Raw genomic sequence first — 25,486 nt, forward strand, 5'->3', positions numbered from 1 at the left:
CACCAGCACATGGGAAAGAGAAGCACCTCATGTGGTCAGAGTGGACCCAGGCCCTCTGACCCTCCTGTACAGAGCTCAGCTCCCTTCATGGAGACTCACCATGGCTGCTTTGTGCTTATCCAAGGCAAACAGTTACCTTCCCAATGTGTACTGACCTTCTTAACATTCCACCAGCATCAATTATGGCCTTTCACAACTGGGTGGAGGTTGATTTGATGCAGAACTGGTCCATCCTGACCTACCAGGAGACAGGTCCCTATGACATCCTGCAAGGACAGCCAGAGCTTTCAAACCAACCCTGCTGCTGTTGGGCCCCTCATGCAAGAGGAACATCTTACACAACCCTGCATGTGAAAATTCACCCAGTGTGCAAACAGGGGCTCCTCATAAGCTGCCAAAAAGCTTTATTTTAAGTCACTGACAGCAATTTTCAAATCCTTCCATCAAGGCTGTAAGGAACTTCTGCTTCTGCAGTGCACTGTGTGCTACCAAACAGGAACTAAGCTGTAGCCAAGTTGGTGGCTTATCCAGAGGAGCACAGCAACTCGGAACTACAGCTGATCTACAAAAGCACAAGATCCTGAACCTGAGGAGAAAACAGAAAAATGTCTCCAGCTCAAATGGTGATGTCCACACAGGCAAAGCATAACCACAGAAGGACCCACATAAGCTGATTTATACGTGGACCTGTTGGACCCTCAGCCTGGTCAGTTGTGAGAGGAGTGGCTCTCCATGGCATGACCCAGGTCAGGAATAACCAACATTGACTGAGCTGCTCCTTGCAGAAAGGTAACTTCACACACTCAGAGCACTGAGGACAGACAAGGTCTCAAGAAGACATCAGATACACAAGAGCTTGAGGTTAGGTGAGAAGTTATCTGGGGCTTTCAACAGCTGGTAAGAATCTCTGATGAGTATGGAAAAAGGCAAGGCCATCAAGTGATGATAAAACTGATGCCATTCCCAGCTCCCCACAGAGAGACAGTCAGCTCAGATCTAACAAAACATTTCGGCTCCGAACCCACCGATACTAAAATCCTCAATTTGATTGTTCTTCTGGTGCAAGGATCCCTAGTGACAAGTTCCATTCTGCCTCCCTTTCAAAAGCAGCCTGGACTTGCCTAACCTGTGAAGTGTTTGCAGAAACTACAGCTCTAATGGAGCTCCCAGTTTCCAGGCTAAATGTATCCATGTTCAGTTGACTCCCTTTTGCCCCTGGGTCTTTACACCCCTTTCAGAGCCTGGCTCAGTTCAGATTACTCTTAGCTCAGGAGAGGACGGGCTTGCTTCTATCATGAGCTTTCATCGTGTGGCATTAAAGCCTCTCCTACTCACCAAGCCACACATTGGCCAGAAGAGAAAGGTGGGGGCAGAGAAGGTGATCTAATCTAATGGGAAATGGCCAAGAAAATTGTCATGCTCCTGGTAAGCAAATGAAGGCTCAGAAGAAAATGGACTGTTGTCAAGGCAGCAACCTTGGATAGAGAGGAGTTGCTTCAGTTCAAGATCACAATTGACTTCTAAATGTGAAAGCAATCTCAGGATGAAATTTGAAGATTGGATTTTAAAACAGAAGCCACTCCTACTGGAAACTGCTGGCACAGCACCCCACTGGAGCAGACTGGAAGAAGCTACCAAAGGTAGCTTCTTCCAGTAAAGGGTTTCCAGTAAAGGGTTGGGACTGCTCAATGCCAAGGACCACATCAGCCACCTCAAAAGGAGAACAGCACTAAAGGGAGCTCATCTAGTGCAATTAGTTATGACTCAGTTAAACAGAGGCATTAACATTGATATTCAAAACTTCAGAGGGATTCCAGGGTATATATTCCAGGGTATATACGTTAGAGAAGTGTCATCAAGACTGAGCAAATTGAATTTATCATCCTCCAGTTGTAGCTCCATGATGAATCCATGTATCACCCAGTTTTACAAGACACAGATTAGTTTTGCACACCCACTTAGGAGCAAAGACCATAGGTGGAAATTTTGTAATGTCAGAAGAGTTTCTGTACGAAAATGTGTATTGACTCATGAAGATTTCCGTGGCATTCAGAGAGCCCTGACAGAAACACAATGCAACAGGCTAGACCAGCTTGTGCTATAGGACATGCACAGTGCAGCCAGGTCAGCTGTGGGCTGGAAAGCAAAAGTTCATCACTGTAAATCACAGAAAAATTCAGATGGCAAGGCAACCCTGGAGGTCTGCAGTCCAATCAGCAGGGTTAGCTCCAAAACCAGGTTAGCTCATTCAGGGCCTTGTCTAGGCAAATTTGAAGAATCTCCAAGGATGGAGATGCCACAAGCTGTCTGGTCCCTGTGTCTACATTGCAGCACTATCACGGGAATAATGTTTTTCTTTGTTTAATGGGAATTGCCCTGGTTGTGATTTGTGTCTACTACTTGTTATCCTTTCACTGTGTGCCTCTGAGAAGTGTCTGGCTCCACAGCTGGTCATTAGGAAGCTGAAGACTGAAATCACCTCCTCTCCCCTTCTCCAGACTGAGCAAGTTCAGATCCCTCAGCCTTTCTCTGTACATCTCGTGCTCCAGCCCACTGACCACCTTCATAGGTCTCCACTTCAGTCAAGTGTAGTAACTACTGGGGGAAGGTCCTGAGCAAGATGGACTCAGGATGGACATCCATTCTTAGAGCTGAAACAGCTGGGGAAGGCTGCAGGTGGGAAAGAAAGTGCATGAAAGGCCCCAGTGGAGCTGGGAGGAAGGGCTGCACCTCAGAATCTCAGCAGAGGATGAGCAGGGCAAACCAACCCATCCTGGGCAGAACATCCCACCCCAACTCCACCAGCCAGGGCAGGTCCAGTTGCCACAATCCCCATCCTGCCAGACGTGTTTCATGGGTTTGATGGGGCAGTTTGATCAGGTTGATAAGCTAAATTAATAATTTCCCCCCCCCCTCAGATTCTCTGTGCTTAGTGCAGAGAGAAAGATGGTGGCTGATTTTGAGCCAGTCATTTCCTGCCCCTTAACTTAATTGCTGAAGTCAGAAGGTAATAATGAGTGGAACTTCCTCTGTCTCCAAGGGCTGAACAGATGCTGGACATGTGGGATTGGAGTTAGTTTTTCTAGCTAATGCTAGAAAAATAAAGCCTGAGAGACTGAGACACCTCTCATGTAGCCAGGTGTCTGGAGACATCCCCCATGTAGTCAGGCTTCTCACACCCCTCAAATCTGTTGACTCCCTTGTATCTCTTGGCACTGGGAACTTACCCAAGAAGCAGTGGCCTTCAATCCACTCTAGGACATGTTTCTGCCTTCACAACATGTCCAGGCTTATGTTCATCAGCCTACATTGCCCCACCATCACCCTCCACCCTGGCCTAGGGCTGGCAGAAGTCAGCATCTGTCCCTCTTTTGTTTCCCTGAGACTCTTACAGACACTATTCCCATTTTGGGTGTGAGGAGGAGGAGATGACTGTCAAGTGTTTGTTGGAACTACATCCTGCACTGGCTCTGTATTTGAGGAATATTTCATAGTGCCATGTGACACAGGACTCTGGGTCAGAGTCTTCAGCAAGAAACATCTTCTTTCATCAAGTAATACGTGGGTTCTTGAACTGGCTTTGTCCAATAATCCCATGCAAAACCTACAACCATCCTCCACTCACCTGTGGCTTCTGCAGCTTTTAAAAAGTGCAAAGAACATTTTGGCCTCAGCTCAAAATTGCCATTTATTGACCAATAACAAGAACATAGCAGACTGCAGAGGAACGGGAAAGTGGGTTTGATCCCATTCAAGAAAATATAATGAGGGGACAAAGTCAGAGTAAAACTAGATTAGCTTTTACTCTTGTAAGACTGTTCTTATCTCTGCCAGGACACATCCCACCAGCTCCACAGCCCAGGGGAAAGTCACTGGTTCATGCCAGCCTGCAGGAATGACTTGTTGTGGGTTTTGGTCTCACTAAGTGATGCCCTAGGCACTCTGGGCTAGGGCCAAAAAATGATGAGAAAACAGCTTTCTTCCATGTAGACAATTTCTTCATTCCACCTTCAAGAAAACCTGAAGCAGGGCATTTTAAATAAATCTATTTGGGGTCCATGGCAGCTATTTCTGCTTCACTCAAAAGTACAGAGAAATCAACAGATTTTCTCTGGAAACTGAAATGCACACTTTTTTAAAGCAAAAATAAAAATGGAGAGCAAGCATAAGCAGCCATTCCAATGCCCCAGCCTCTTTCTGTGTAGGTTGAAAACTTTGAGAGGAGGCTCCAAAACATGTTTTTGACAGGAAAGCTTATTGAAATACAGTGTATGTGAAATTGCCCAAGCCAGCAGCTGGTTTGATTGGGAGACAGTCTCTGGAGAACTCATTTTGCTTTGCTTTGTGATATGGAGTGACGTGCACAGATCTGGGACATCTTTTTGTGGAGTCCTTTCATCACTGGACTTCATCTCATGGAGAAGGCTTCATGCAAACTAAATTGAGCAAATGACAGCAACAATGCCCAAACATTTCAGGCCATAAAAGCATATGCACAGCAAAAAATAATAATCCATCTCAGCAGGTTACCAAGTCTGGACTTCTGGGGCATCCTCAATGATCAGCATTGAAAGTCACCAATGCTGCTTCTGCAGGACACAAAAAGCCATGTGTTAACAAAAGAGAAAAGGACATGTCATACCTCCCTGTTATCTTGTGTGAATTATTGCCACAGGTTAATCTGGAAAAGGGGATCAACACCACTGGTGTTAGTCCTGATTTCTTTAAAGACCTCCAGAGATCCCTCCTTGACTACAAGATATCCAGACATCACTTTTTCTGACACCATGGGGATGGCATTTATGGGTGTACCCTGACACCCTTTCAAGCTGATAATCTCACATCTCTGCAGAGAACATAAGGAAGAATCCTCAGGGAAAGTGGGAGCTGACTGCAGAGGGAGTTGTCTGAGCCCTTAATAATTGCTGTTAGCTGTAGAGATTTGCTCCTCACGGCCTGGATATCATCATGGCAGGGCCTGTCAGAGCAGAGGAAAGGTGTCTTTTTAGGAAAAGGCACAGATGTCCCTGGGGTGCTGAAGCAGCCCATCTTTCCCCTGCTAGAGCCACTCTCACTGCTTCCCAGGGATTTATAGAATGCTGGGTTGGGTTGGAAGGCACCTTTAAAGGTCATCTAGTCCAACCCCCCCTGAAGTGAGCAGGGACATCTTTAATTAGATCAGGTTTTCAAGCCTGACCTTGAATGTCTCCAGGGATGGGGCCACCACCACATCTCTGGGCAACTTGTTCCAGTGTTTCACCACCCTCATAGTAAAGAACTTCTTCCTAACATCTAACCTGCATCTACCCAGCTCTAGTTTAAGACCATTGTCCCTCACCCTATTGCTACACACCCTTGAAAACAGTCCCTGCTCAGCTTTCAGAGAGCATTTTGAAAGAAAACACTAAACCTCAAGAACTTCACAAATCCTGAAGGCAGCTGAGGGAAAACTGTAAATGCAGGCAAAAACTTCCCTAGCAGAGATCAACCTCCACAATCTCTGCTACAAAGTGGGGATCTCTCTTCAGGTGTGGAGCTGCTTCTGTTTAGGCCAAGATGTGCTGCCAGAAGAGAGAGCTGATCTGGGAATCACTCCCCATGCAGAAAAGCAAAGAGCTAAACTGAGAAGGCAGATAACCAGAAAAATCCCAGAGCAAAGCACTGAGCTTGGTTTTGGAATCTTGATGGTGGGAAATCCTTGTGCCAGAGGAGCTCCTGCATGGACCTGATGAAATGGAGTATCCAAAGATGTGCCAGCTATGTGCCTGCAGATATGCTCAGACCTGTGCTGGGCAGCTCTGTGCTGTTCAAAGCTTATACCTTGCTCTGCCAGTTCCTCAGTCCCCTGACTTCCAGGCTCTGAGATCCAGCTTTGGGATGTGTGTGCAGCTCACAAAGCCGTGAGGGAATCTGTTGGCCAGGAAGATATTTCTTGGTACTTTAGAGATGCCGGTGTTGTCACATATTATTCGTGACAAGGAGACTTTGGCCAGTGAAGAGAGTTGCTGAGGAGTGAAAACTCCTCTGTTCCTCCAAAAAAACCTGTAGGAGAAAGAAGACCCAACAAATTTTTCCTTTCTGGCTTCCTCACCTTCAAGACTCTTTCAAAATTATTTCCCATTAACACAAATCACATATTCCTTTTGCCAAGAACAAATTTACATTTCTGTTACTTAAATCAAGAGTCTTGACTCACCAGCTGGATTATTTAAATTGCTTTTCTGCCACAGACATGCAATAAAGATGCAATTAAATTAAAGCCTTGCCGTGTCCTCCCTTCAATGAGGCACACATCCCCCTCTTTCAAACAGAAAAGTCAGCACATACCAAACACAGAGTGTGGTTACAGACACATGATTGCCTTGCTGGCACCAGCCCAATAATTACTCTCATGAAAAAAAAAAAACTGGGTTCCTGGATCCTGACACAAGAATAGGATTTCTACATGTGCAGTAGAGTGTTTGCCTTTAAGCTCCCAAAACTGGATTTTGAGCTCTTGATTAAGTCTTCTAAGCAGAAAACTTCCTGGAAGCATCAGTCATGATCCATTTTCAGGCAAACTGGCTGGCCAGGACAGGGCCCTTGCCTCAGAAATGCAGCTGGAAATGGGGCACATAACTTATTTCTGTACCTGATGCCCCACAGCAAATCCAAGGAGTAAGAGGACTTCCGAGATGTTGAAAGCACAACACTGCTCAAGTGATTTTGGCTGGCAAGCAAATCCCAATGCACCCAGACCCTGGTGCACGTGAAGCCCAAATGCTGCTACGTGTCAGACCCCAGAGGCCCAACTCGGAACTGGGGTGGAAAGGAGAAATGGTGAAAAATCATCTCTGAGACCCCTGATAAAGTTGTGAGACACTGGTGTAAAGCTGCGTCCTGCAAGCTCAGGAGATGGGCATCATAGAGTCATAGGATGGTTTGGATTGGAAAGGACCTTAAAGCCCATACAGTTCCAACCCCCCTGCATGGGCAGGGACACCTCCCACCAGCCCAGGTGGATCGATGTTTCACTTTTACAGGGCACAGCAGCCCAGAAGGAGCAGTCCTTCAGAGAGCAGACAGGGATGCTGCCAGCACCAGGGAAGCACCTAAGGCTGAGTTGGGACTTAACCAAGAGAGAACAATTAATCTCTTTGACTCCTTGCAAAGCCTGGAAGTGTGTTAGTCCTTCAGCAACATTCCTTGGTCTGCAGGCATATTTTCAAAACTACCCACATCAACAGGATACCAGGTTCTATGGAGCTTGGAGCAACCTGGTCTAGTGGGAGGTGTCCCTGCCCATGCAGGGGGTTTGGAACTAGGTGATCTTTGAGGTCCCTTCCAACCCAAACCATCCTAAGATTCTATGCGAAAGAGCATCTACTGCCAGCACAGTCTGACAGCTTTTCTTCTAGGGAATCTTAGCCTAGGATCTCAACCATGATAGATCCAGACAGGGAATAAGAACATCATCAGAAGCAGAAAAGCACATTTGGAAGAGTAATGAGGAAAAAAACCCAAAACCCCAAAAGCAACTGGAACAATTTCCAAATCTGCCTAAAGCAATCCACATCAACTCAAGTCTCCTTCTGTCCTCTGGGATTTGGATACCCAGCTCCTCTCTTACCTGTCCCCATCACGAATGTTCCTGAACTGGGTACCAATGAGACAAGCCATGAGAGGCCCAACTCTGCCTCCAGGCACAAAGGGCTCTGCCAGTGCCCCAATCCAGATGTCAATATTCTTTGGTGTCCCATACAGCTGTATGAACTTCCTTGCCAGGTCACGATTCCTCAACACTAGAGCAAGTGTCTTCACATCAGAAGGTTGTGGAAGCCCACAGAAACGTCTCCAGGAGGTATAACCTGCAAGTAGTTGAGCAGATACATCAGCAATGTTTTCCACCCTCCTGGAAAGACTTTTTCCTCTCTTTCCCAAAGCCCACAGGTGGGGCCCAATATTTTTAAAACCTTTTTCTAAAATGTTCAATATTTCTGTTAATGCCATCCAGTTTCCTCCAGAGTCAGCCTGGCAATTCAGTGCTGTTCGTGGAAGGGCCATGTCTTTGCAAGTCACCTCTGCCAGTGGGAGCTGCTCCACCACCTTCCAGCACTGTTCTGCTGTTCCACTCAGAGTGCACAGGCTCTAGGGCCATGGTGGAGCTGAAACAACCTCCTGGTGATGAGACCAAGGAACTGTGGGAGACCCATACCCTGCTGAAGCTGCAGCAGACAGCAAGAGGAGCAACCCCAGGGTTTTTCAAAGAGCTAATGAGACCTGTGCTCTGGTACCTGATCCTGCATGTGCAGTGACTGCTCCTAACCCTGTGCTGTGAGTGTCCAATCTGGGCATGCTGGATGGCTGCCCCATCTTCACTGCCACCGAGGAACACAGGGAGCTCAGGGACTGTACAGAGACCTATAGGCAGAGCCCCAGTGGAGAGGTCCTCACAAAACTCACTGATGTTGCCTTCACTGAAAGTGGATCTAGGCAAGATGCAGATGCTACCTCTGCTCAATAGGTTTGTAGTCAAGTATTCCCCAAAGCTGGTGTCATGTGTGTTCCTGTCTAACCACACAGACAAGACATCCCATTCTGCAAAGAGTTCTATGCAGCCCATGTTACTCTGGGTGTGGAGAAGGCCACTGGACTTGGCCAGCTGGACAAATTTTACTGTACTGCAAACAACTGAAAATGCACAGGACCACAACTGGTGCATATTTCTGCATCTTTGTGGACAGGGCATGTACCCAGCAAAGGACAATCTGAGAGCCAGTGTCTTGCCAAATAATTGCTTGAGTAGAGGAAAAGTCTGTGGAGCACCTGAAGTGTCCTCCTACCTGCCACCTGGGCAAACTGTGAGGTGCAGATGAGATGATGCTGCAGCAAACATCTCCATTGCAGGCAGGATGGCTAAAAACTGGGGAGAACTCGGAGGAAATGACACAACATGTGGTGCCTGGATGACACCACCATCTATTCCAGCAGACTGAAAATTTGCTTTATCAGAAAAAGAATTTGGAAGCTTTTTCGATCTTGCTATATCACCATCAACTTCAGAGGTGCTCTAACATCAAGGAGTGGGCTGGGACCCAAAGGTTAGGAGCTAAACACCAATTCCCACTAGACATACATGCTGGTTCCACTGCAGCAGACCAGCAGTCAAAGCTGGTCTGCATTCACAGCCAGGATTTGTAGCTCAGATCAGCTTCTGCACAACAGATAAAGCAGGGAAAATTCCCAACCTTCTGTTGCAGCAAAGCCAGAGCAACGCCCTCACCTGCCCACGCACCTGGATGCTCTGCAAAGCCTCTGTCTGGGCTAAAACCTGTGGATCCAAACCACTTCTCATCACCATTTCTAAGCGAGCCTTATCGCCTCTCCCAGGATGTTCCTCCTGCAGCAGCTCTGGGCTCTTACATCACATCATCATACTAATAACAATAATAATAATTCAACTGGGACACACCCACGAGCCTCTTGTCGAGTCCTATTGACAAGCTGTTTCTCAAGACCAGCTTGCAATGCCATTATGCTGGTTTTCCATCTTGACAAGCCCTCAGAGGGGTTCTGACATGTTGTGTTTTGTTGTTTTTTTTTCTGGAGCTCAGTCTTTATGGAGAAATCACAACAAGCTTTTCCACACCTATTGCCACCTGCTCCTCTGCTCGTGTGTGGCTGGGCTGGACCTCTGCAGACACTTGGAGAGAAACCACACGGGGGCTAATTCCACTCTTGCAAACCTGTTGCTCAACTGCTTTCCCAATTTTGTCACTTAAACACCACCACAAAGGAGTCAGTTACTGAGCACTCTGGTCTGTGCCATGCCCCGTGTTCTGTGCCTCCACATGTCTCCTCCAGCTCCAGCCAGGCTCTGACTTCATTGCTTCTCCTCCTATTCACTCACCCAGGGTTGCACAGAGATTATGAAAAAGTTTGGGAAAGGGTAATTTCAGCCAAGCAGGCGCTGGAGATGTTTCTAAATGTTCAATTCCAAGACTGCTTGATTTCCACCAGTTTTCCTTTGGAAGCTCTGCTCCCACAGCCAACTCACCCGGGAGGCCATGGTCTCGGCTCCGCTGCATGTTGAGGGCAGGCAAATCAAACCCAATCCTTTCTACCTGCTCAAACATCCGATCCCGGAGCTCATCCACCACCATCTGCTGCTGTGTCATCAGCTTGGCCTGATTAGCCATCAGGCTCCGGAGATGGGGGTCGATACCACCTGCAATGGTCACACAGGGACTCGTGAGCAGCTCAGGAGGGCAAGTGTGTGTGGAAGAGAGGCCGGAGTGCTGAGTACAGCTTACATTGCATTATAAGCTTCTACTACAGGAGAATCAATTTTCCTGCACTTCAAGCACTAAGGAGAAAATACTTTTGAGTAATGTTCTTAGAGACTACAGCAATGAAGGAACCTTCATAATGAGACTGCACTTGACTGCAGGGAACAGCTCTGTGGGGAAAACCTCTGGCTGGCAGTAAACGTTATTTAATACATTTAATGCAAACTGCTTTTAAGTTGGGCTGAAGCAGGAGCTCATCCAGAGAGGGCAGGATCATAGGATGGTTTGGGTTGGAAGGGACCTCAAAGACCATCCAGCTCAACCCCCCTGCATGGGCAGGGACACCTCCCACCAGCCCAGGCTGCTCCAAGCCCCATCCAACCTGCCCTTCAACACTGCCAGGGATGGGGCAGCCACAGCTTCCCTGGGCAACCTGGGCCAGGGTCTCAGCACCCTCACAGGGAAGAACTTTTTCTTAATGTTCAACCTGAATCTCCCCTCTTTGAGTTTCAAAACATTGCCTCTTGTCCCCTCACTACACACCTGTGTAAGAAAAAGCTGGATGAAATAAACTTACACCTCGGAGGTACAAGAAAGGTTTTACCTTCAGTCAGGATCCTCCAGACAGCAAAGAAGGTGCTTCTGAGTAGAATTGGGGGACCTCTGGGCTTGTAATTTTCATTTAGGCGCTCAACAGCTGGGGGAACTGAAGCATGAGCAAAACGGAAAGCCAGGGTGAAGACATTGGATATTCGGGGATCCACAAACTCATTGTAGCCCCGGTAGGGAGGAATGTATCTCCAGAAACTTGCTCCCAACAGAAGAGGCAGGTAGTCCCTGTAGGTTATAATCTAGGGGGAAAGAAGGAGAGTGCAAATCATTCACTGCTTGGCCACCAGTTTCTCCAGAAGTTCTTTTTGCTGTCTCAGGCTACAGGAGCTGTCCCATTGGGCTTCTTTGATAGGGTTTATGTAAGAGATTTTGCAAGCACAGAGGGACTCCCGAGGTCCCATGCTTCATTCACCTCATTGGACCTTCACCCAGCTGCTCTGGCAGTCTGGTGAGGATCCCTTCTGACACTGTTGAGTGACATTTTTGTTTCTTCAGCTCTGTGGCCTTTGTTCAAAGCCTCTTCTGCACTTGACCACTGTACCATGCAGCTCCAGGCACAGACATAGGCACTGCAGGACACTGCCTGGGCTCCTGGTTTCTCCAGCCATGCATGGTGGAAGCTCTGCAGCCTCTAGCAGTGACAAGATTTGCATGAACATGCAAAGTGGATTTAACTGCTTCAGCAACATCAGCCACTGCTCATGCCTGACCCACACTCATCCTTTGCCCATGCACCAGGATCCTGTGCCTGTTGGTGCTGAGGACTTGGCACTCAGGTGTCTCAAGACATGCTCTTCCCTACCTCAACAGCTTGGCAGGTCAGAGCCTGCCAAATCCTCTCAGACATTCCCTCCTGGTCCTATAGGCAGAAGCCATTCCCAGCAGCCAGGTATAAATGCATTTCCTCCTCCCTCCCACCCTACATGCTTCAGACGTCAGAAGAAGTCAACACTGATGGCACCAATGATACCACCACCCACAACAGCTGTGCTGGTCCTCCCATGGCAGAGCTTTTCGACCCTGGTCTCATGTCTCTTTGGGATAACTGAGGAGGTTGCACAATATAATTTTAAAAAATTCAAATTCTTTGTCACTAGGTGAAAAAGTCTTAATGGTGTGAAAATTGCAAGAAGATGAAACCACTGATCTAAAGACAATGATGGACACGATGCTTTTAGTGCAAGTGTTTGAGTCTCTCCACTTTGCCTTACCCAACGTAACTCTTCAACAATCTATAACACTTCAGTTGACAGTTTTTAAAACTTCAACCTTTTGATATTCCTGCTTTTCTGTTTACATGTTTTTTTTCTTGAACCAGCTCAGCAAACAGGTTTCCAGGTTGCTGTGACCAAGCACTGCCTTTGGAAATCCCATGATCTCTCATGGAAGCCAGCCTTTTCTGTTGGCTGTGAAACCACATCTGGTTTTGAAGTTGGTCTTGCTCCAAACCAGAGGATAAACAAGACACATTGAGAGGTCCCTTCCAAGCACAGAAGTATTTTCTGTTACCCTCTTGTCTCATTCAGAGTGAAGTCTGTGGTGCAGCACAGTCTGGAGGGGCTCTTTGCCCCAGAGGGATAAGGACAGCAGAATGCCATGGCTGGTTGCCCCCACAAGCACATAGGACTTCTTGAGAGAAGGAGGCTCACAACCCAGAGGAATTTGAATCCAAATCTCCAGTACCATGTTTATCCTGTATCCTGGTTAGAAAAACTCTTCCTTTGACTTTTCTGTTCCCATGTTTCTCAAATAAAAATGTGCAGTTAAAAAGCCCTCAAGCAATTTGGAAATTCAACAGTAGAGGGACATCAGAGCTTCAGGGGGACCTCTCTGTGCTTGTTATTTCAGGGATCTCTGAGTGATTTTGCTTTGGGTAAAAGGGGCTGGTGGGAAGAAGTTGGGTCATTTGCACCCCAAAATGCTGCACCCTTGGGACACCCCATGCTAACAAAAGGAGAGAATTCAGAAGAGCTGGGACATACGACATGGTGGCTGGTACCTGGATCATGGCACCCAGGATCTTCCGTGCCTCCTGGTAGAGCCGCTCTCCATTCCAGTTGGGATTCAGCCTCTTCAGACTCCTGGCCAGGCGGTTGTGCTCCCGCAGGAACAGCGTGTGCATGCAGGCCAGCTCCAGCATCTCGCTTGCTCGAGTGTCACCTAGGAGTGTCACAAGTGAGCAGATGTGCACTGCCAGCCACTTGCCTGTGCTTGGCTGCTGCCCACCAGAAGGAGACAAAGGTCACATTGGGAAGAAGACACGGAGGAATTTTCAGATGTCTCCATATATGCATGGTGAAGAAGACGGTGAGAAACACACAGGAGAAGGAAAACAGGGTCTGGGCCCCTGGTAGATGAGAAGTTGTACATGAGCTGGACACGTGTGCTGGCAGCCCAGAAACCAACCATGTCCTGGGACTGTACAACCAGCAGTGTGACGAGCAGGGTGAGGAAGTGGATTATCCCCCTCTGCTCTGCTCTGGTGAGAACCCCTGCAGGGCTGGGGCCAGTTCTGGGGTCCCCAGCACAAGAAGGACATGGAGCTCTTGGCCACAAAGATGATCCAAGGGCTGGAGCACCTCCACTATGGAGACAGGCTGGGACAGTTGGAGCTGTTCAGCCTGGAGGAGAGAAGGCTCCAGGGAGACTTTATTGTGCCCTTTCAATACTTCAAGGGAGCCTATTAGAAAGATGGGGACGGACTTCTCAGCAGGGCCTGCAGTGACAGGATGAGGGGGTATTTGTTTTAAACTGAAAGAAGGGAGATTAAGACTAGATATTAGGAAGAAATGTTTTACCCTGAAGGTGGTGAGACCCTGGCCCAGGTTGCCTGGGGAGGTGGTAGATGCCCCATCCCTGGAAACATTCCAGGTCAAGTTCGATGGGGCTGTGAACAACCTGATCTAGTTGAAGATGTCCTTGCTCACTGCACGGGGTTGGACTAGATGGCCTTCAAAGACCCTTCCAACCTGAACCACTCTGTGATCCTATGACTCTATAGAAGCCACATTTCTGCTGAGGCAGCAAAAGCCAACATGCCCTCACAGTTATGCTCAGCCTGAGAGAGATGGAGAAGGTCTTTTTTCTAAAGGGATAGGAGCATTAACTTATGAAGTTAAACACAAGTAGGTGTGCTCCAGGCTCCCCTATGAGAGAGACAGTGTCTCAGCTCAAGAGAGAAATGAAAATGGGCAGAGGAAAGTCAGGATGGTAAGGGAACTTGAAAGTCCAACAGCATCCTTGAATCCACCTGAAACTGTGGCCAGAGCAAGATAAGAGTCACAGTCAAGCTCCTTGGCTAGTAAAAGGAAAAGCAAAATTAGTCACAACTGGAAAGAATAAATGACAAACAGCATCACCATGAAGTGTGAAATCCTTCAGACATCTAGGGCAGGAAGCCCAAGGGCATGCAGGTGATGAGAGCACAAAGAGGCACTCAGAGAAGAGGAAATCTGTCGTATTTAGTCCCCCAGTAAATAGAGGGATTTGCTCTTGCATTCAGAACAGAGCCCTTTTCATCTCCTCTCAAAGGCTGGCTGGGACAACCCGCGGCAGAAGAGAAAAAAGCAGCACTGTGTGGTTTCCTCCAGCAGAATGCACCCACCCAGGGCTTCCAGCAGAGCTCCAGGAGGGAATCACTGACCCCTGTTGGGCAGCTGCCCACGTGGAAGTTTCCCAGTTCTCAGGGGCCGGAAAAGCCACAAATAAGAGATGGAATCTTCAAAAGGACCTTCTGATCCAGCCCAAACTGATCACTGAAACCATTGATGGCTCTGTGTCCAGCTCTAGAACAGCTACTGGAGCTGCAGAGGCCTGGGAGCCCACCTAGGAAGCATCCATATGCCTGCCCCTTCTGCTCCTTACTGGGCAGCTGCCTTTGGCCACAAGTCCTGCATGGGACTGGGGAAGCAGCTGAAGACATGGAACAACATGTTTAGGCTTATGCGGGGAAGAAAAGAACAGTTTCCCACAATGGGACAGATGGAGAGGTGTCAGAGGCTGGAGGACACATAAAACACCAAGAGCTTATACGGAGGGCTGGAGGGTAGAGCACTCCCACTGGTCCCACCTGCAGGGACCATGGGGATGTTGTTGAGTGGAGCTTGGGTTAGATATGTAGGAAGCCAAGGGACCAGAAATCAGCTTCACATCTGATGAGATCTATTGTGCCCTCAAGCTTTCTCTGGCAGTGCCATGAGCAGCCCAGTGTGGCCAAAGCCAGGAGGAGTCAGCCAGGAGGTCCTGCTCACCAAAAGAAAAGGACCAGGGAGTGACACAATAATTCACATGATATATCAGGAACATCCTTCTCTGGGGTCCTGCAGGCTTGTGGAAACACCCTGGTCCTCACCAGCAGGGGCTGGGAAGAGGAAGCAACATTTAGGGCTCCAGGAGGTCAGTTATCTTGTCTCTGTGTCCTGGGGACAGGACAAGACAGCAAATGGCAGCAGATAGAAAGGTTGTGGTGGCTTTGCAGTGTTTTGGCTTTAGGAGGCCGTGCCCAGGACAAAAGGAGCTATTTGGGCTTGGAAAAGTGGTCAAGAGCATGACAAAGGATAAAAAGAGCAGGAGGCTGATGGACTGAAGGCCTGTGTGAAGGTTAGGGTGTTGTCAGTGCCTCCTCAGCCTTCTCAGTGCTGGGGACACATCTTAAAAGGTCACCTTGGCTTGTGCTGAGCCTCATCCTGAGTCCATCTGGGATCTAAACTCCTCTCCTAGTGCAGCAGATGCCCTGATGTGCAGCAGGACAGGTGAATGTTTTGTGGAGGTGTCCCAGCACCAACACACCTGTACCCATCCTGATGGAAGAGAGCCAGCCCCCAAATGACAAGTATGGACAAGCTGTTCCCTTCAGGCCATTTTGCCACTGCTGCATTTGCTCAGCTCCACCATGGCACTAGCTCCCAGGTAACCTCCAGCAGCCCCATGTACCCCCTGGGCCCTACACCAGAGATGCTAAGCACAGACAGGACAGCTTCACTCCAGGAACACAGAGACAAGAAGAACTTGGAGACGGCAAAGAACCTGCCTTCTACCTAGCACAGCCTGTCTCAGTCTTTCATGGTACTTTGCTATGCTCCATGTTCTACTTAAATGAGAAAAACAAACCATTAAGAAGTGAAGTGGAGCTGGTGGAATTGTTCTCTCTGGATTTCAGGGCTAGGGTGCCAGCATCCAACTTACCCGCAAGAAAACAAGGAATCTGACGTCCCCTGCTGGCTTTAAGACAGGGCTCCTTCCTCATGGGGCCAAAGGGCATGTATTCCCTCCCTTCATCAGTGAAGTTCTGGTTAACAGCCAGCAAGCCCAGCTGGCTGGTCAAGTTCCTCAGCCTGCTGGCCAGAGGCTCCTCGCTGCCGTACACCACGCTGCCGTCCAGGAAGGAGGTGAGCGCGTTGATCTGGTCCCGGATGGCTCTGCCTCTGGTGCAGGCAGGAGCTGAGCGGAAGAAAGGAAGGCAATCTCTGGTGTTCTTAATCCGTGGATCATTGGGTGGGATCTGCCAGAAGGTGGAAGAGTAACTCAGCACAAGTTCTGGGCTGCAGGAACTGCACCATGGTACTGCAGCCATAGGACAAGCCAAGCAGGAGCCATTTCAAAGAGAGTCGCCAAGCTACAGAGCATGGAGATCAGTCAAGAACCCCAGATCTGAAGGGTCAGATTGAGAGCTGAGCTGCTATTTTAGGATAAATAGCAGGAGAGCCTGGAGATTCCTGAATTTCCATTAAGTCCTATGGATGCCTAAACTTCTTCCCCTGAATATAGACTCATAGAATGGTTTGGGTTGGAAGAGAACGTAAAGATCATCCAGTTCCAACCCCTCTGCCCTGGGCAGACACCTCCCACCTGAGGGCTTGGAGCAACCTGTGGGACACACTCCCACAAGCTTGGAGCAAATTGGTCTAGTGGGAGGCTGCCCAGGGCAGTGGTGGAGTCTCCATCACTGGAGGGGTTTAAAAGCCATGTAGATGTGGTGCTGAGGAACATGGGTTAGTGTTGGCCTTGGCAGGGCTGGGGTAATGGTTGGACATCAAGATCTTAAAGTTCTCTCCAACCAAAACAATTGTATGATTTTAGGGCTTACTGTAATCCAGACATTACCCCTCCAAAGCAAAGCTGTGTCATTGAGGGAGATGGAGAAATAGTCGGAAATGGGGCAGGACAGGCCGTGACTGTGCCTGACATCTGGAGACAGCCCCTGGGATCCAGCACCACCATCTTACAAAGAGCAATCTGTCCCCCTTGACCTGTTCTGAGAGGATGTCTCTCCATGGCCAAGGACCAGGAGACCCACCAGCATCTCCTGGTTGGAAGTTAGATACAACCTCCCTCTCTTCCCTGCAAGAAGGCTGGCTGTACCTTGATGGGGAAGCAAGGTGGCTCCTTGGCACAGCTGGTGTCACAGTCCTCCTCGCCTTTGAAGGTGACTATGGCTGGAGTCTCTGGGCTGAAATCCAGATCGTGGTCAATAAACTGGCCCCACTGCATGAACATGAGTGATCTCTGCTGGTCCATCCTCAGCTGACTGGTGGGGAAGCGGACAATCTCGTTGGACACTTGTCGAACCTGCAGGGGATGAAGGCAGAACATGTGGGTTAGGAAATGGTTTGTACCAATGGGTGCATCAGCTCATAAAGTCACCAGCAAAAATCCCCAAGGCATTCCTTGTCCTTCTCAGAAAACCATAATGTGTCTGTCCACCTCAGAAGATGTTGCTCAGTGTCCCTTTTGCTGAGCACCTCAGTGCTCTGGCTCTAGCCAGGTTTCTGAGCCTCTAGCCCAAGAGCATCCCTTGATGGCCACACACTTCCTCATGGACCCACCCACGGACCCTCACACAGATTTTCTAGCTGAATATTTTTTCTTCTGGGGAGTCACTTGTTCATTTTAGACTCTGGCATATTGCTTCTCAGGAGACAATCAGCTCCCACAAACCAAATCAAAAAAGGTAAGTCACGTTGGCTTAAGCACACTGAATTTAAAAGAACATAGAGTGTCATTCTTGCTTTATGCCACACTTCTGCAAAAATCAGATTGACTTTCCTTTGCTTTTCCTGAAAGGCTGAGAGTTAGAAAGCATTTCTCTTAGATCACCTGGAGGTTCTCACATATAACCTGAAGCTGGTGGATTTAACTTCCTCCTCCTGATCCGCCCCCTGGCAGCGGGTGGGCATGGACCTGTAATCTGTCCAAGCACTGGCAGTTCCCTAAAATGGGAGGTGGATTTTCAGATGGCTGTTACAAGCATTACCAGCGGAAAGGGGAATCCATTGAGACACTTTCCTTCTGTCCACCCATGGGGGAGTGACTGCCCATCCTCATACTCTGCTGGCAACCACCTGGCCAGGGCTCTGTTGGAAGATCCTAGTGATGGGTTTCTCCTGTCAGAGCGAAAGGAAGAACAGGAAACTCAGTGTCATTAGCACCATGGGAGGGTGTAGCAGGATGCTCCATCTCAGTGGGCCTGCCTCAGTTTTCCCTTCTGATTCAGTTGCTCTCTGTCTCACAGATTTACAGCCCCTTGGCCTGGAGTGGAAAGATTCCCATGGGAAAGGCCTGAACTGGCAACAACCTTGAAAGTACAAAGAGGCCAAGTTGATGTTCATAACACCAGCTGCTCTCCTGTGTTGAAGAACACAGAGCCCAGCCTGGCCGTGGCTGGGCCCAAAACAGAGGCAAAACAAGAACAAACAGATAAACAGAAGAGTTTGCTTGGTGAAAAAAGGGCCTTCTTGGATGTTTCCACTGTTTTCCTTCTTGTTCTCCAATGAGAGGAGAGGTATGGCTAAGTAGTGAAATGACAGCAGCCAGTCACTTTATTCTATACAAGCCTGGGCCCACCTTGGATCAGGGAGACTCCTGAACACTTTCAAAGGAGGTTGCTGGAGCTTCTCCCTTCAGCAGGGACACCTGCTCGAGGGGTCACTCCTCAAGAGGGTAAAAGAAAGGGACACTGGGCTGTGGCCAGATAAAGAGCAAGAGAGATCAACTCCCTAGATACATCTTCATCAACTGGCTTGAAATATTCAGAAATCTTTCACTGCTAAGTCCTAGAACTTAAGACCTTAAGATCCTTTTAGATAATTGCAATTATTGTATTATCACCTTGCCTAGGGGTTGTTCTAATCATTGTTTTAGATCTAGTGTAAGATGTACTAATAATAAAGTAAGTCACTAGCATTTAAACTGTTAACCCTTGCCAGCTATTAGTTGTGTATGTTACTGATTGCCAAGAGACCTTCCCGTGTTACTATTTTAACATCCTGGTTTGCTACCCCAATATCCCAACACTCACATCATCTGGTTTGTGCCTTTTTGGTTTATTTTTTAAGACTCTGGTGCTGTTTGCAATAAATCTTGTTTTGTGCATATCCACCTCATCTGCTAACTTGCCTCATTTGGGACACAAGGCCAAGAGCTCATGGATGTGGAATGGAACCCACAGTGAGGCACAATGGCCAGGGAGCTGCTGCAGCTCTGGGTTTGTTTGGCACTGCCAGTAAGCCTCAGAATTGATAATAACAACAATAATAATACACACGAAGCCTCAGCTCCTCACAGGCACCAATGCAAGTGGCTGGTGACTTCTTGTGTCACCTAGACCTCAGATCATGGGTAAAAAACAAAGGTGAAGGCTCAGCATGAAGGAAACAGGGGAGAGACTTGTGCCTGTTTACTCAATGGCATCACCAAGGATCTTGAACTGAAATGGGGTGATTTGGATTGTGAGTATTACTGTGCTGTAATTGCATTAAGTGATCATTATAGCTTGATTAGATTGTTAAAAACTTAATTAGGCTAATAATAAATTGAATTTTGTAGTGCATGTATGAGTTCTCTGGCTGCCTGTCTTATGCTGCCTAGGGCCAAGCAATGGAGGGACACAGAGCCCAGGGCACAGGAGAGCCCAACTTCTCCTGGGCTTCAGGTGTGATTGTACAATCATAGAATGGTTTGGGTTGGAAGGTGCCTTAAAGCTCTGCTAGTTCCAACCCCCCTGCATGGGCAGGGACACCTCCCACCAGCCCAGGTTGCTCCAAGCCCCATCCAACCTGCCCTTGAACACCTTCAGGGATGGGGCAGCCACAGCTTCCCTGGGCAATCTGTTCCAGTGTCTCACCACCTTCACAGCAAATAATTTCTCCCTAATATCTCATTTAAATCTACCCTTTTTTCAGTTTAAAACCATCCCCCCTCATTCTATCACTACATGCCCCTGTAAAAGTCCCTTGTGATGGACCTGTCCTTTTCCCAGAGCCCAGATCCCTCCCTGGAATGAAGTCAATGCTACCTGAAAATGGAAGGAGGCAGGTGGCTCTCCCCCTGTTTCTTCTACAGACACTTGGAGGTTAAAGTATCCCTGAGGCAGAGCTGCCTGAACTCCTTCCTCTGCCCCACGTGCTCCCAGGAGATGCTCTGCCTACCAAGTAACAGGGGAGGGATGGAGAACACTCCTATACTGTCCCTTTTAAAACACCCCAATGTTTAGCACAGCTTTCCTGGTCCCCACATTACAGTCATGTCCCTCCATCTGTCCAACTGTGAGCCATGCAGGAGGTGATCTCTCCCAGCCCATGTGCCCAGATTTCCTACTACACATAATGGGGGGACAAGGAGATAGCAAAATCATGCCCTGGTATGGGTTTGGTTCAGGAAGCCCTTTGAGACCCTGCAAAAGGGCAAAACCAGACAAAGCCTAGAAAAAAGAAGAAGGAGGCAGCCTGAGGACAGAGACCTTGAGCTGGATTCAGGCCCCAGCACATTCTTCCTATTCATATTTTGGTCAAAGACCATGGTCAACAGTGAGAACCCTTCAAGCAAGACTAATTAAAAGCTCCACACATCTAGGGAACAACACCCTGGAGAGTGGAACCCAAAAGAGGGCACCCTACATGCATCATCGCTGGGGATGAGGGTCTAGTTCTAGTGCTGGAGGACCTGTCCACCCACCCTGCTGTTGATGCAGCCCCCTCACCTGTTGTTGCACTCGCCAGTGATGGTTCGGTAACGTTGAGAAGCGTCGCAATGTGTTTTCTTATCCTGCTGGTCACATCCACTTGCCTTGTAAATGATCCCCAGCTGAGATGGTGTCAGCAAGTCTGGGAGGTACCAACAGAGAACAAACATACCAGCTCTGCTGGGTGTGCTGGGCCTCTCAGGCCCAGGAAAAGGTTTTTTCCTCCTTGTACCCTTGAAATGGTTTCTTACCACAGCATCATCTGTGAGACCACAAAGTCCTGCCATTTAAGATCTTCCTGCTCAAAGACATGCTAAGGATGCTCTCTAGAGCAGCAGCTTGGGTTTTGGTTTTGTTTGTTTGGTTGGTTGGTTTGTTTTGTTTCAAAAGCATGAAACCCAATAAATTTGTGGTCCAATCTTATTTGTATTTACATGTTAGGCCTGTGTGGCAGTGAAACAATTTTCTACTGCTAGCAATGCTTTTCCTTCCTCTCCCCTCCCTTTTTATCTCCACTGCTAAAAGAATAATTTAATAGAATCATGGAATGTTTTGGGTTGGTTGGGACCCTAAAGACCATCTAGATCCAACCCCCTGCATGGGCAGGGACACCTCCCACCATTCCAGGCTGCTCCAAGCCCCATCCAACCTGCCCTTCAACACTGCCAGGGATGGGGCAGCCACAGCTTCCCTGGGCAACCTGGGCCAGGGTCTCCCCACCCTCACAGGGAAGAATTTCTCCTCATGTCTAATCTGAATCTCCACTTTACAGTTTGAAACCATCACCCCTTGTCCCATCACTCCCTGCCCTTGTCAGAAGTCCCTCCCCAGCTTTCCTGTACCCATTTCAGGGGCTGGAAGGCAGCCATAAGCCAACAGTCACCATCGTGGTGCGTTACAAGTTTTTTTTCCCCCTGTGAAGCAGCCACCACTGTGCATCCCCCCTGCTCAGAGCTGCCTGGAGAAGCCATCGGGTGGCGGGGCAGCACAGGGGACCTCTGGCTTCACATTGTCACCAACCAGAGTTCCCCTTGCCTGGGAGAATAGTCAGTTCAACCAGCAAAGCCTTCTTGGCTCGTGCTGTGAGCACACCACGTCCAGCGTCCCTTGGAGGTTCCTTAGGCACTGCTGCCACCAACAGATGGGTTACAGAATGGTTTCAGAGGCCATTGCTGCCTCCTGGGCAGAGGGATCCGAGGTGGCACCCAGATGGAGTGGGGCTGGAGCATCTCTCCTGGATGGGGAGGAGTCCAGGGCAGGCAGCCCTGGCTCCCTCTTCCTGCACTGCCCAGGCTGGAGCAGGGCTGGAGCACCCCATGAGGTGTGTCTTGGCCTACCAGTGCAACGCTGGGGGTCCCCATGAGTTCACCTTTATATGGCAGGAGCCCTCCAAGTGCCTCCCTCAGCTGCTTCTCTTACAGCCCCTCGTTTGCCTTCAGCTCTCAGGAAACTGTCCTTGTCAGGAGGCCGGGACTGCCACCCCATGGAGGACACCCTCTTTGCACACACAGGCTGAAATGTCCCTTCGCGTTGCTCCCTTCTCATTCTCAATTTGAGCCTTTCTCACAGCATCCCTTTGCCCATGCAGAACCATGGCAGTGACTTGGACCTTTGCTAGCTCAAGTCCAGCAGAAGAACCTCTCACCTCGGGGCTGAGCTATTGTGTGTCACATCCTCTGTGTCTGCTCACTCCTGGCTCAAGCCAAAGAACATTACCTAGCAAAGTCTCACCAGTTTGGACCCATTAACCACTGTACTGCAGGAAGAACCAGAATGTGTACAAAACACATCCATCAACTGATAACCCCCCAAATCATCTTCTAAGGTGGAGAGCACAGAAAAATATCTCAGCTTTGCCTCAACGAAGTCATGTGGGAGGGATTTGAGCTGTGGCCCATCACCAGAGGTGGTTGAATCCCCATCCCTGGAGGTGTTTAGGAGACGTATAGATGTGGTGCTTAGGAACATGGTTTAAGCACTGGACTTGGTAGAGTTGGGTTAATGGTTGGTAGACTGAGGTTATGGTTGGACTTTTCCAACCAGAATGATTCTGTGACTTCGTGCTTCAACCCCCTTCCATTCCCTCCTCCCAAGCCCCACAAAAGCCACAGTGACCAAGCCCTGTATCTTCTTCCTCCACTTGCTGCCAGCAAAGTGAGGTCCCTACCTGTGACATTGAAGTCCCTCCTCACAACCCATCGCAGCTTCTCCTTGAGGAGCCTCAGGGTGGTTTCCATATAATCTGCAGCCCGAACAGCAGCCCGAGTCCCTCCCAGAGGCTGTTTGAAATATCTCAGAAGCTCTGCTGGGGTCAAAGCATCATTCTGAAGATACTCCTTTATGCTGCAAGGGAGAACAAAACAAGATTGACAGGTGTGAAATGGGGCAAAGCTGCCAGTCCTGCAGATTTCACACCTGCCTGTTGGCACCACAGCTCTCCTGGTACCAGCAGAGTCTGCAAAACAGGGATAGGCAGGATAGGCAGGACAGGCAGTGTGTGTCAGCCCAGCACAGCCCAATCCAGCACAGCCCAGCCCAGCCCAGCCCAGTCCAGCCCAATCCAGCCCAGCTCAGCCCAGCCCAGCCCAGCCCAGCCCAGCCCAGCTCAGCCCAGCCCAGCCCAGCCCAGTCCAGCCCAATCCAGCCCAGCCCAGCTCAGCCCAGCCCAGCCCAGCCCAGCTCAGCCCAGCCCAGCCCAGCCCAGCCCAGTCCAGCCCAGCTCAGCCCAGCACAGCCCAATCCAGCCTAGCTCAGCTCAGCTCAGCCCAGCCCAGCCCAGCTCAGCTCAGCCCAGCACAGCCCAATCCAGCCCAGTCCAGCCCAGCCCAGCCCAGCCCAGCTCAGCCCAGTTCAGCTCAGCCCATTCCAGCCCAGCCCAGCCCAGCTCAGCCCATTCCAGCCCATTCCAGCCCATTCCAGCCCAGCCCAGCCCAGCCCAGCCCATTCCAGCCCAGCCCAGCCCAGCCCAGCCCAGCTCAGCCCATTCCATTCCAGCCCAGCCCAGCCCAGCTCAGCCCATTCCAGCCCATTCCATTCCAGCCCATTCCAGCCCAGCCCAGCCCAGCTCAGCCCTCACCGCTCCCGGGAGCGCCTGTAGGCTCCATCCACCAGCTGCTTGGCCTGCTCCACGCTGCTCTGCAGGGCCTCATCCGACAGCATTTCCAGCAGGTCTCAGAAGGGAGAAGGACAGAGCAGAGATAAGAGCCCTGATTCCCACCCGGGAGCATCCCTGGGCTTCCCTCCCTGCCTCCAGCACCCAGGCCTGCTGGCACAGCAGTGCTGGGGAATTGCTGCTGCTCCTCTCACCGAACCACAGGATGGCTTTGGTTGGAAGGGACCTCAAGGACCATCTAGTCCAACCTTAGACCCAACGTTACAAGCTCGGTGAGAGCAAGATCTGTGTATATATACATACACATACACAGATAATCCTCTCTATATATTTATATTTTAAAAAATAGATATATTCCTCAGAGGAGTCTGAGAGAGTCCCTTGCAGGCATGAAAAGGGTATCTCCATCTGGGGAGGCTTCAAATAGCCACCATGAGAGATGGAGGCATCATCCCTCCTGCCCTCTCACAGGAGAGCAGTTGCTGTTTCTTCAAGGTGTTTTGCAACCCTAATTATTGTGACTCATCCCATTTCTGTGCCTCCAGCCACAGCTGCCCTCAAGAGAGCCTGCCTAGGTACCAGTGGCTGCCACAACAGGCATTAAGGGCCCAGCATGAAGAGTCTGCTTTTTTTTCTCATTAATGTCTTTACCCCCCTTTCAATCCCAGGTTGGTTATAGCCACGTTGCTGAGAAATCTCCAGTGAGCCCAGGCCCTGCCCCCTAGCACCAACTGGCCAAAGCTCAGATTCATCCCACTCCACCTGAAGCTGAAGGTCACACAGCCTGAGTCCCTCAGTGCTTTCTCCAGCTCATCCTGCAACCTCCTGCCACCCTCACTGCTCCCCCTCCTCTTGGCAGCCCCTCAAAGTGAATGGTGTCCCCATCATCTGCTGGCTGCAGAGCAGGAGGGGACAGGCCCTGGTGGGCTTCTCTCAGTGGCAGCTTTCTCCTACAGCCTCCAGGGAAGGAGAAAACAAGAGAAATCAGCATAAAGTGGGACAAAATCTCCAAATTCTCCCCAGGTTCTTTAAAATATCTTCCCTGATCAACCCCAAGTTGGTCCCTTTGGCAACCTTGGAGATCTCCTGCTGCTGTGGGGATGGAGCTGTGCTGAGAACTGATCTCTGACAGAATTTTAAGAAATCAGACAGGACAGTTAACTCATAAAAACCTGAAACAGCCAGGAGTACTGCCACAGGGGATACAGCCTGCCTGTGCTCCTTCTGGCACCTCTTCAGGACTTTGCTGCTTATAATAGAATAATTCAGGCTCTTCTAGATTTCACTTGAACTTTCCTGCTCAGAAAAGCCCTTGATCTGCAAAATCTGAGGAGAGGATGATACCATTGGAAGAAGATACAGATGCCTGGAACAGGCCGAGGATCACCAGCAAGCCCAGGGAGATTTCTGTCTTCATCCCTGCAAAGAAATGCAAGACGTGAAGAAATCCAAGAACCCGTGGATCTCACCATGCACTGGAAGGGTCAGTGCCCACGCTGCTGATGGCACTTGTCATGGGACCTCATAAGGTGTCCC

At 49.5% G+C, this 25,486-nt stretch overlaps 1 protein-coding gene across 1 annotated transcript; it reads right to left on the minus strand.

The window, feature by feature from the left end:
• Positions 1 to 4,492: 4,492 nt before the first annotated feature.
• Positions 4,493 to 25,367, minus strand: MPO (myeloperoxidase). Its single transcript, XM_051636059.1, has 13 exons — positions 25,295 to 25,367; positions 23,915 to 24,008; positions 23,006 to 23,181; positions 20,857 to 20,980; positions 18,133 to 18,262; positions 17,241 to 17,447; positions 16,065 to 16,380; positions 12,880 to 13,040; positions 10,873 to 11,119; positions 10,037 to 10,207; positions 7,610 to 7,847; positions 5,821 to 6,042; positions 4,493 to 4,589 (listed from the first exon to the last, which is right to left on the minus strand). Exons 1-12 carry the CDS (start codon positions 25,365 to 25,367, stop codon positions 5,838 to 5,840), a joined length of 2,142 nt encoding a protein of 713 aa, XP_051492019.1. The 3' UTR covers positions 4,493 to 4,589; positions 5,821 to 5,837.
• Between the last annotated feature and the right edge of the window lie 119 nt (positions 25,368 to 25,486).

The sequence above is a fragment of the Apus apus genome, chromosome 18 (assembly GCF_020740795.1).
Source record: "Apus apus isolate bApuApu2 chromosome 18, bApuApu2.pri.cur, whole genome shotgun sequence".
In the NCBI taxonomy this organism is placed as follows: domain Eukaryota; kingdom Metazoa; phylum Chordata; class Aves; order Apodiformes; family Apodidae; genus Apus; species Apus apus.

Coding starts and splice junctions, on each gene's coding strand:
- MPO (XM_051636059.1), bottom strand. CDS start 25,367: ATGAAGACAGAAATCTCCCTGGGCTTGCTGGTGATCCTCGGCCTGTTC. Junction 20,981..23,005: donor GAGGGACTTCAATGTCACAG/GTAGGGACCTCA, acceptor GGTACCTCCCAG/ACTTGCTGACACCATCTCAG. Junction 16,381..17,240: donor CACCTTGCTTCCCCATCAAG/GTACAGCCAGCC, acceptor ACCTTCTGGCAG/ATCCCACCCAATGATCCACG.